Source organism: Balaenoptera physalus, assembly GCF_965194825.1.
Source record: "Balaenoptera physalus genome assembly, chromosome: 1".
NCBI classification, from domain to species: domain Eukaryota; kingdom Metazoa; phylum Chordata; class Mammalia; order Artiodactyla; family Balaenopteridae; genus Balaenoptera; species Balaenoptera physalus.
The window spans coordinates 108,140,425-108,151,956 of record NC_138882.1 but is presented as its reverse complement, the minus strand read 5'-3'; the positions used below and the strand labels follow the sequence as shown (position 1 = coordinate 108,151,956).

At 40.9% G+C, this 11,532-nt stretch overlaps 1 protein-coding gene and 1 long non-coding RNA gene across 4 annotated transcripts in view; one reads left to right on the top strand and one right to left on the bottom strand.

The window, feature by feature from the left end:
• The first annotated feature begins 2,090 nt into the window (after positions 1 to 2,090).
• LOC309656507 lies at positions 2,091 to 11,459 on the top strand. Its single transcript, XR_014261414.1, has 2 exons — positions 2,091 to 4,258; positions 9,443 to 11,459. It is a non-coding gene; the product is annotated as an uncharacterized lncRNA (long non-coding RNA).
• Positions 6,245 to 11,532, bottom strand: part of DBT (dihydrolipoamide branched chain transacylase E2) — a 44,774-nt gene continuing 39,486 nt past the window's right edge. For all 3 annotated transcript variants that reach the window (XM_082452439.1, XM_082452441.1, XM_082452440.1), the window contains one exon: positions 6,245 to 8,156. In XM_082452439.1, coding sequence (XP_082308565.1) covers positions 7,989 to 8,156 — 168 coding nt within the window. In that variant the 3' untranslated portion in view covers positions 6,245 to 7,988. The remainder of the gene's footprint in view (positions 8,157 to 11,532) is intronic.

Genomic DNA, 11,532 nt, shown 5'->3' with positions numbered 1-11,532 from the left:
CAGTAATCAAGACAGTGTGGTGCTGGCATGAAGACAGAAATATAGATTGGTGGAGCAGGATAGAGGGCCCAGAGATAAACCCATGCACCTATGGTCACCTTGTCTTTGATAAAGGAGGCAAGAGTATACAATGGAGAGAGGAAAGCCTCTTCAATGAGTGGTGCTGGGAAAACTGGACAGCTACATGTAAAAGAATGAAATTAGAACACTTCCTAACAGAAATAAACTCAAAATGGATTAAAGACCTAAATGTAGGGCCAGACACTATCAAACTCTTAGAGGAAAGCATAGGCAGAACACTCTATGACATAAATCACAGCAAGATCCTTTTTGACCCACCTCCTAGAGTAATGGAAATGAAAACAAAAATAAACAAATGGGACCTAATGAAACTTAAAAGCTTTTGCACAGCAAAGGCAACCATAGAAAAGACGAAAGACAGCCCTCAGAATGGAAGATAATATTTGTAAACGAAGCAACTGACAAAGGATTAATCTCCAAAATATACAAGCAGCTCATGCCGCTCAATATCAAAAAAACAAACAACCCAATCCAAAGATGGGCAGAGGAAATGAATAGATGTTTCTCCAAAGAGGATATACAGATTGCCAGTGGACACATGAGGGGATGCTCGGCATCACTAGTCATTAGAGAAATTTGAATCAAAACTACAGTGGGGTATCACCTCACACTGGTCAGAATGGCCATCATCAAAAAATCTACAAACAGTAAATGCTGGAGAGGGTGTGGAGAAGAGGGAACCCTCTTGCACTGTTGGTGGGAATGTAGATTGGTGCAGCCACTACGGAGAACAGTATGGAGGTTCCTTTAAAAACTAAAAATGGAACTGCCATATGACCCAGCAATCCCACTACTGGGCATATACCCTGAGAAAACCATAATTCAAAAAGTCATGTACCACAATGTTCATTGCCGCACTGTTTGCAATAGCCAGGACATGGAAGCAACCTAAGTGTCCATCGAGAGATGAATGGATAAAGAAGATGTGGCAGGTATATGCAGCAGAATATTACTCAGCCATAAAAAGAAACGAAATTGAGTTATTTGTGGTGAGGCAGATGGACCTAGAGTCTGTCATACAGAGTGAAGTAAGTCAGAAAGAGAAAAACAAATACCATATGCTAACACATATATACGGAATCTAAAAAAAAAAAAAAAAGGTTCTGATGAACCTAGGGGCAGGACAGGAATAAAGACACAGATGTAGAGAATGGACTTGAGGACACGGAGAGGGGGAAGGGTAAGCTGGGACGAAGAGAGTAGCATTGATATATATACACTACCAAATGTAAAAGAGATAGCTAGTGGGAAGCAGCTGCATGGCACAGGGAGATCAGCTTGGTGCTTTGTGACCACCTAGAGGGGTGGGATAAGGAGGGTGGGAGGGAGATGCAAGAGGGAGGGGATATGGGGATATATGTATACATATAGTTGATTCACTTTGTTGTACAGCAGAAATTAACACAACACTCTAAAGCAATTATACTCCAATAAAGATGTTAAAAAAAGAGAGAGAGAAATGAAAAAAAAAAAAGAGAGAAGATGACTAGAGAATTACTTCCTAAAACCTGAGCAAGAGTATCAGAGAAGGAACTGAGTCAGGAAGGACTCAGAATGTCCCCTGAGTAGATTTCCCAGGGTTGGATGCCCTGGGAGACCCATTCACGGAAATTCTGTGGGTGCCAAGTTAGGTTTCTGATGGTTACCAAGGACATATAAATTATCTGAATAAGTTTTCATCAACCAGGGGAACGAGAATTCAGTTTTGGCAAGGCTGGGATGCAAAAAGGCGGAACTAGGAAGTGGGATGAAGACAACTGACTTGGTGCTGTCTGTGTCTCTCTGGAAAAACAGAAAAATCAAGACTGAACTTAAGATTCCCTCTCTCTTTTTTTTTAGTTTGTTTGTTTTTGGCTGCGTTGGGTCTTCGTTGCTGTGCACGGGCTTTCTCTAGTTGCGGCAAGAGGGGGCTGCTCTTTGTTGTGGTGCGCAGGCTTCTCATTGCGGTGGCTTCTCTTGTTGCAGAGCACGGGCTCTAGGCGCGCAGGCTTCAGTAGTTGTGGCACTCGGGCGTAGTTGCTCCGCGGCATGTAGGATCTTCCCAGACCAGGGATCGAACCCGTGTCCCCTGCATTGGCAGGCGGATTCTTAACCACTGCACCACCAGGGAAGTCCTGAGATGCTTAATTTAAAATGTGGAGTTCCCTGGTGGCGCAGTGGTTAAGAATCGGCCTGCCAATGTGGGGTCATGGGTTCAGGCCCTGGTCCGGGAAGATCCCACATGTCATGGAGCAACTAAGCCCGCGTGCCACAACTACTGAGTCTGTGCTCCAGAGCCTGTGAGCCACAACTACTGAAGCCCACACGCCTAGAGTCTGTGCTCCGCCACAAGAGAAGCCACGGCAATGAGAAGCCCAAGCACCGCAACGAAGAGTAGCCCCTGCTCTCCACAACCAGAGAAAGCCCGTGCACAGCAACGAAGACCCAACACAGCCAAAAAATAAAAAAACAAAGAACCCCCAAAAAAACCCAACTCCATAGAGCATTAAAAAAAAAAAAATACATAAAAGTATGTGTGGGACCATGTTCCAATAAAACTTTATTTATAAAAAAGTTATGTAAAGGTAACTATAAACAACAACACAACAATGATAGTTATACTGTTCAAATGTGGTGAATATGACTATGGACACAGTTGCTTTCTTAAATTCCTTCTGAAAGTGGCAGGGCATAAATCTATAAATCGGTAAATCAATAAATTAAGTAGTTTCTACTTTTTTGGCATAGTAAATGCACCTGTAATGTGGGTATTGTTTTCCCATATAAATAACATTGGAGAATTTGGCTGTGTTATTTCCTGCTTGGCCTCACATAAATCATTGCTTTGCTTAGTCACATGGTGTAGTGGCATAAATGAATCATTTGCAGTAAACATTTTAAAAAGCAAAATAATGATCCAAGTTCTATAAAATCTAAAATGAGCCTGAAAGCACTAAACATTCTGATTAACTGAGGAATTACAATGAACTATGAAATATACACAACACATAGAAAATATAACTGTCTTTTGTCAAACATTTAAAACAAATGTCTTACCAGTTATAGGGAGGTTTGAACAGATTCCTTTTCCTCTAGATACTTTTCCTTGTAGCAGGCATAGCCATTCAGAGTCATTCCATAGATACAAGAGCTGCCTCATGGCCATGGTTGCTTCACATTATACTTTTCTGGGTCATTGGCAATGCTTCAATGCTACATGAGGACTTCATAAAAAAATGTAATCAGATCCAGGGCATAGATTTCTTTTTAAGTCAACCAGCACATACTGAGTACTAGGCAGTTGAGCTGGGGCTACTGAGAAGGTTCACAGGCCAGCAGTGAAGACATACCCATCCAGCTACATCACTGCATGAGTCCTGTTGGAGGTGTGGACAAAGCAGGAGAGAGAGAGGAAAAATAAATACTGACTCAAACGTAGGGAGGTGCAGTCAGAGGAGGTCTAAAAAAGGAAGTGACTTTTGTTCTGGATTTTCTTCTGGTGGAGACCAGAGTGGAGAAACAAGCCCAGCAAAGGCATGGAAACATGAAATACACTGCATGTTGTTTTCAGGGAATGGGGACTAATTCATTGTGACAGACGATAAAGCGCATAAGAGGATCTTCTGAAACCCAAATTCTGTACTTACCTCTTTCTAGTTTTCGAGTGCTTGTACCTGGGGAAGATAAGGCACTGTCTGCAAGGACGGAGACCCCAATCCTTTCCTCTGGAAGCCTCAGGATTTTCCTTTGATCATCTCCCGAAGCACGTGATATCGTCCTCATGCTTTGCTACAGGCCACCAGGAACAACTGGGACATCACTGCAGGCAGCTTCAGGTTTCACTCTCATTCCTAAAGGAAGCATCCTGTACTCTGAGAATCCCCAATGGCCAGCTCTCTTCTACAGTTTGGTTCTGGTGTGTAAAGGCTGGCTCAGTAAGAGAACAGGAGGATGTTGGTAGATCCTGTTCTGAGGTGAACTGACATCATGCTGCTCTCATAAACTACTGCTGCAGAGAATTCATAACACCAAAACCCCTTCCTTTCGGTGCCTGGAGAACGCAGGGACTTCAGGGAGCATTTCAAACTGCTAAGACCCCTAAGACAAACAAAAACTCTCTTTCTTTTAGCTCAATAATACCAGTTCCTCAAACAGCATAAAATCATGGACAATCCTGACATTTGGAACACGAAGTGAGGTATAGTAGTTTAGCTTTTTATACTTCTTTAGAGTATGTTAATCCACACACATCTAAGTACTTAAACTCTGTTTCCTCAAATGGGGCTAATCATTGCACCTACCTCATAGTGTTTCTGGAGAGACGAAACGAATGAATATATGTAAAGCATTAGCGGTGCCTGACACTATTATTATCATTGTCTCAAATTTTACTCAATTTTTCCCTCTCTACCACTATTTCATGAGCATAGAGGCTAGATGACTCATTGATGGTAGTTTAATTAGAAGCTCTTTTATGTGCACTCTGAAAATATTATGCTCAGATGGTACAGCCCTTGCATATTGCTCCTTAAATGTCTGGGCTCATGTAGGTCCCCTATGTTGCTTGCCTCATGAAAAGCAACACCCAAACCGTAACCTGAAGAGCTTGAATGGCCTGTGTCTGTGTGACCTAAGGACAGAGTCTATCTCATTATTAGGTGTACGGTTTGTGAGGCAGGATTGATGAGGCAGGCCTAGTGTGTAAAGGAGACACAATGATCTAACCTCAGTGAGAAACGACAGTTTATAGGGAAGGAGCAAAACCACCATAAAGAACTGACTGGAGATACAACTCAACTCTAGAAGCACTGCTCTCCTCCATGTTACTGGCACAGACCCACTTCTGGTGAAGGCTTTAATCACCAGCCAGAGTTCTCACTGTGAGGTCAGAAACTTCATCTATCTTCTTCACCTTTATCCACAGTGTATATCCCAGGGCCTGGAACTGAATACATATATTCAGTAATAAATATGTGCAGAATGAACTAATTAATCAATTAGAGGGTGAATGTTAAATAAGTCTGAAGACGTCAAGGAAAGGTTTGTATTTCGGGGCTGCAGGGCAGTGCTGAGTGAGTTCCATCATCTTTCTCAAACCGTAGTTTACTTAGAAGTCAGCAAAGAAATCCATCAAGTGACCTTTGGGACCCACTTTGGAAAGCCATGGGAAATGCCAAAACAGGCCTGTGGGCTCTCTTTTCCCTACATAACCACTTCTTGGAATGTTTCAAGATTTGGTATATTTTGATCTCTGAAATGGAAATTAATACCAGTCTGGCTTCTGTCCTTCAAACTTCCTTCCCTATTGTGCTTCCTTTTCAAAATCAGAGGAATGCCCCACATAATGAATGGAACCTTGATTTTCTTGTTGGGCGCTCCCAACAATAATCTGGGGCCAATAACTTTGGCTTCTCCCCCATGGACATATAGTACCTTACAACCTCCAGACATACTAGTGAAGGACTTGAATTTTCTGGCTTCTTCCCTTTAATTTCAACCTTTAGGAATACGGCTAAGGCCTTGTTCTAAACAGTTCCCGCCCTATGACGTGTGGAGCCCTGTGGACCCGCACTGCTACTACGGCTGTGCTCCTGGCCCCCTCATCCCTCCCAGTGGATCCTCTTATCTTAAAGGTCCAACACACAATGGAAAGCAAATCCTTTGCTGAATTCTCAAAGGATGAGACAAAAGAGAAGGTGGTTATGGCAGGGATTTGGGATAGAACAGATAGCTCAAGGGTTTATTCTGAGCCAATGATGTTGGACTTTTAGGGGAACATATTACATACTTATTTCAAAGCTCTTGTTCTCCTAGTTTTCACATTTCTTAAGTGAAGGGGAAATTTTTACTGATCATGTCATTCTTCACTTAAAATTCTGTAAATGCCATCAACAGGGAATTGGTTAAATTATGGTACCTCCTCTCCTGATCTTCCCAGACAGGATCAGTAACTTCTATTAGATGCTCTCATAGCACCCTGTTTTCTCCTACTTAGGAGTTAATTATATTCTTATTTTTATGATTATTAAGTATCTGTCTCCCTCCCTAGACTGTAAGCCCAGTGAAGGCAGGAACCATGAGGATGGGCATTGCGTACCCACTGCTTAGCATCACACTTAGTATACAGTAGATGTTTAACATTTAGATGTGTAATAAATGCAAACAATAGAATATTATGCAGCCATTTAAAAGTATCATAATGTGGAACTGTTTATTGACTCATAATGTTAAATTTAAAAAATCAAACTATAAAATAGTAGATACAGCACAATCTTATTTTCATAAAAAGAATAGCTATGTATACAGATACCTTGATCAAAATGTTAATAGTGGTTGGATTATGGTTGATTTTATTTTCTTTGCAACTTTTCATATTATCTGAATTTTAAAAATAACATTCATTAGATTCATTATTTTCTGAATTATACATCATTTCCATTTTGAAAAAAATCAAGTAGACATTAAAACAACTTCTTCTGTCACAAAACTTCACTTGAACATACAGTATTCAATTAGACAATATTAGAAACAACCTGAATTTCTGATTCAAGTGGGCCTCTAACAAAATGATCATGAGGATACCTTTATTTCTATGCAAAATTTATTATTTTATTTTAATGTCCATAATTACCCATTAGTCTTCTCTCTCCCCTTATTCATATTCCTTCTCAGGATATGAAGAATAGAATAGACCCTAACTTCTTAATCTATCCTATTTTTTTAGCTGAAGACCAAGAAAGTAAAAAAAAAAGTTAAAAGGCAATGGACTTCTGAATGTAACACAATGTCAGTGGTTGCTACATTTAAAGTACCTTCCTTACATTGAAGCAAGGTTGTAAAGGTGAAGTTTTTCCCAATAAAACACTAAACCATTACCAAATTCTAAAAGTATATCCACTTTAAACAAATACTTTTAATGGCCTTACTGGCTATAAAACTATAATTGGGCATTTTTAAGATTAGCTTATAATTTTCCCTTTTAAAAGATATTAATTTATACAAATAAGACATTTACAGATGATAATCTCTACAGAGCAACACACACTCCAGGATATCTTAAAAGGTAAATACAATTGCACTTATTTTATACAATAATTTGCATTCTTGTGGGGAAATAGAAAATACTTTTGCATATAAATTCCTTTTCCCAACTAAGTATAATTGAAAATTTTCATTAAGAATTAGTTTAGAGACTTCACTGGTGGTCCAGTGGTAAAGAATCTGCCTTACAATGCAGGGGATGTAGGTTCAATCCCTGGTCAGGGAACTAAGATTCCACATGCCCAGGGCAACTAAGCCTGTGCGCCATAACTACTGAGCTCGCGTACCTCAGCTAGAGCCCGTGTGCCGCAAACTACAGAGCCCACACGCCCTGGGGCCCGCATGCCACAACTAGAGAGAGAAAACCCACACGCCACAACTAGAGAGAAGCCCGCACGCCACAATGAAGATCCCGTGCTGCAAGGAAAGATCCCGCATGCCTCAACGAATATCCCGCGTGCCGCAATTAAGACCTGACGCAGCCAAAAATAATAAATAAAATAAATTAAAAAAAGTTTATAAAAAGAGTTAGTCTAAAATAAAAAGAAAGAAAAAAATAGGGCAAATACTGTATATGGCGGCCTGTCTTTCAGTAATATTCATTTTGTTGTCCCGGCCAGTTTCAATCCATTGACACAAAGACCTCAGCACTATATTAAGAAGTTGTACTATGACCTATAAAATGTGACAGCCCAGGAGAACTATTATACCATTATTCCTTTTCAGTAAAAACCCTAACAGAATAGTGATACATATTGTGTCTCAGAACTGTAATCATACATTACAAATCATTTACAATACAAACTGCAGTGAGGAACGTGTGCTGCACAGCTGGGCTCTGCATTTTCTTTCGAAGCTCAGAAAGTTCAAGGATGTCTTATCAATCTTCATTTCAGATCTAGTAGCATAAAAGCTGGGTTTTCTAAGTAGGATTTCCACAAATTGGAGAAGCGTGACATTGTAGCACCATCAATAATTCTGTGATCAGCTGACCAGCTCACATTCATTATCTGGGCCTTATATACTTCCCCTTTCTCATTAAATCGGGGAAGGGCCTACAAATAAGGAAAAGGACAGAGTGAGCCTTCACTTGCTCAAAGCAAGCTCTAGTAAAAACAATGGTGAAAGATTAGGCAAATCTCCCTCCCTATAATAGAGAAGAAATGGGCATCCCAAATGACTTTTGATAATGCTAACTACTACTCTTCCCATCTTTGTGAGTGTGTGTTTCAAGCTTTCAGAGTTTCTCCAAGGTATTTCCTGTCACCTGTCTAATTTCCGTATGTACAGTAAACTTCATTTCAGATTTCAATTATTTAACAGCTATTTATTGAGCATCTACCATGTACCAGGTACTCTTCTAGACTCTGGGGATAAAGCAATGAACAAAACAAATAACAATCCTTGCCCTCTTGGAGCTAACGTTTTAATGGGGAGAGACAGACGATTAAGATAAATAAGTAAAATATATATAGTGTGTTAGATAGTGAAAAGTGCAAATGAAAAACTAAAGCACTTTGGAATGGAGATAGAGATTATATGCAGGAGGTGGAAATAGGGGAGAGGTTGCATTTTTTTTTTAACAGGTGGGCAGGGAAAGCCTCACCAAGGAGGTGTCCTCACTGAAGGCAGTGAGGAAGCAAGCCATATGCACACCTGGAGAAAGACGGGGGGAAGCATGGCTGGAGTGTTGGACGACCAGCAAAGTTGGCAGGGAGGCTACAGTGGAGGGGCTGGGGTGAGAGGTGGGAGATGAGGTCACAGAAAGAGCAGGCTGAAGGGGGGCATGTTGCTACGACAACAGTTATGCTTCCCAGTCTGTCTCTGACTTTTCCAAAAACAGATTTTAAAAAAAGCGAATTCATTGCAGGCTATTTTTTTAAAAAAAATAGGGGCTTCCCTGGTGGCACAGTGGTTGAGAGTCTGCCTGCTAATGCAGGGGAGGCGGGTTCGGGCCCTGGTCTGGGAGGATCCCACATGCCGCGGAGCAACTGGGCCCGTGAGCCACAGCTGCTGAGCCTGCGCATCTGGAGCCTGTGCTCCGCGATAGTGAGAGGCCACGATGGTGAAGAGGCCCTCGCACCGCGATGAAGAGTGGCCCCCGCTCGCCACAACTGGAGAAGGCCCTTGCACAGAAACGAGGACCCAACACAGCCAAAAATAAATAAATAAAAAATATATCAGAAGTGAATATATATCAAAAATATATTATCTTTTTATAATGATATAAAAAGATATACAAAATGTTAAGATCCACCTCTTATTGTTAGGTTCAGTAGACATAAAATCACTCTGTCAAAGGGCAATGAAGGTTTCTAAGCCCTACTCTCCCCTTCTGTAGTTCTCCCCTCATAGGCCGGATACAGCAGTCACAGCCTGATGTGGGTCCCAGTCACACTGAGTGGCACCAGTGTAGAGCCATGGTAGGCCACTGCAGCTAGTTTGCCTTTGATTTGGAGTGAGGTGAGAAGCTATTGGAGGTTTCTGAACAGAATGGCCAGTCACTGAAAGGAGAAGACTTCAGGAGGAGCAGGTGAGAGGGTGGGGTGGTGAGGGAAGGAGCAGGAAACTGGAGATGCCTAATTAGACTTCCGAGTAGGAAATAAGAGTTTGGAGTTCAAAGGAGAGGTCTAGTCTGGTCTGGAGATATAAACTTGGGAGCTATCCACATATAAATGGTATTTAAAGCCGTGAGACTGGATCAGATAAAGAAAAGGGCCAGAACTGAGCCCTGGGGTACTCCGATGTTTAGAGATTGGGAGACGAGGAGGTACAGGCAAAGGAGACTCAGAGGGAACAGGCGCTAGGTAGGGGGGAAGCAGACTAGCAAGGTTTTCTGCAAGTCTCAGCAAAGAAGCTTTTCCAAAGAGGCGGTATCGATCAACTCAAGCGCAGCTAATAGGTCAAGAAAGATAAGGACTGAGAATTGAGGAATGTGGAGGTTTTAGTGACTTAAGACTATTTAGTGACAGTTTAAAATTTACAGTGAAAACAAAAGATAGCAAAGGAGAGATGACCCAAAGGGAGAAAGGAATGAAATACTGTCCCTACCCAACAAAGATTAACTACATTAAGTCACTATGAAGATTTATACTTCAAGAACTATGCTTCATAACTTGAAAAAACCATGAGTAAGATGATTCTGAAAAAATGCATCTCACACAGGTAATTGTACACCAATGTTCATAGCAGCATTATTCACAATAGCCAAAAAATGGAAACAACCCAAATACTCATTAGAGATGAACAGATTAACAAAATGTGGTATATATTGTGCACACAGAGTCTCAGTTTGGGATGATAAAAAAGCTCTGGAGATGGACGGTGGTGATTGTTGCAAACAGCGTGACTGTATCTACTGCTGCTGAAACATACGCTTTGATTAAAATGCTAACCTTTGTCATGTATAGTTTACCGCAGTTACATACCTATATGTACAATTCAGAAGAAAACAAACTGCTTTCACGAAAAGGGAAAACAAAACTTTGTTAAATAGGTATGACGGTTTGTTTGTAAGCTGCAAAAATGTCAGAATTCTTTGAGAATCAAATGCTGAATGCTTGTTGGGGGCGGATGAGTGATAGAGAAGTTAATCCCTTAGAGAAACTCCTGATTTGGACAGAACAGTGTCATGCTATGTGTTCTTATTTTTCCTCCCTGTCTCTTCTGTGTGCCAGAAGGGAAAGTAGAGCTAGAAGAGCGAGTAACTTAGCAGCCAAAGTACCGGCTGCTAGAAAGCAAATCAAAGGCTGAAGGAAAGTATCTGTGAAGATTTTGGATGCCAACATGAAAGTAATAAACTCATGAAAAGCAAGTCCCAGAGATGTTCCATGTGGAAGCATTATAAATACAGAGAAGAAGAAAGGTTCTTCTGAAAACGTGAAGATCAAAATCAAGGTTAATGTAGTGACAATGACATTTAATAATGGTGGTATTGAAATGGTATCTATGAGCTTATTCCTTTAACTCTGGTGGTTCTCAACCCTGAGTTAATAGGGATGCCCAAGCCCCAGCCCCCACAAATTCTGGTGCAGTTGGTATGGGGTGAGCTTGGGCACTTTTTTCACACTCTCCAGATGATTCTAATGTGTAGCCAGGGTTAAGAATCACTGCAACCCTTATTCTAAGTCAGTCTCCTATAACATGGACACATGGGTTCTTGTTTAATATGTAAATTTTGGAGGCTCTGTCCCCAAGGCCAAGAAATCTGTGTTTTTAACTGCACTCCCAATGATTCTTGAACAGAGCGAAGTTTAAGAAAAACGCTCTCAATGGTGTTTTCCCGTTATAAATAATAATTTGGATTGGCTTACTATTATTCTTTGGTATTCTGAAATAAAGATATTTTGATAGACTCAGATTGGCTATATTTGTGATTATTCATAAAGACTCACACCTGTGCCTGGCATAATCCACAATGGTTGATCCATA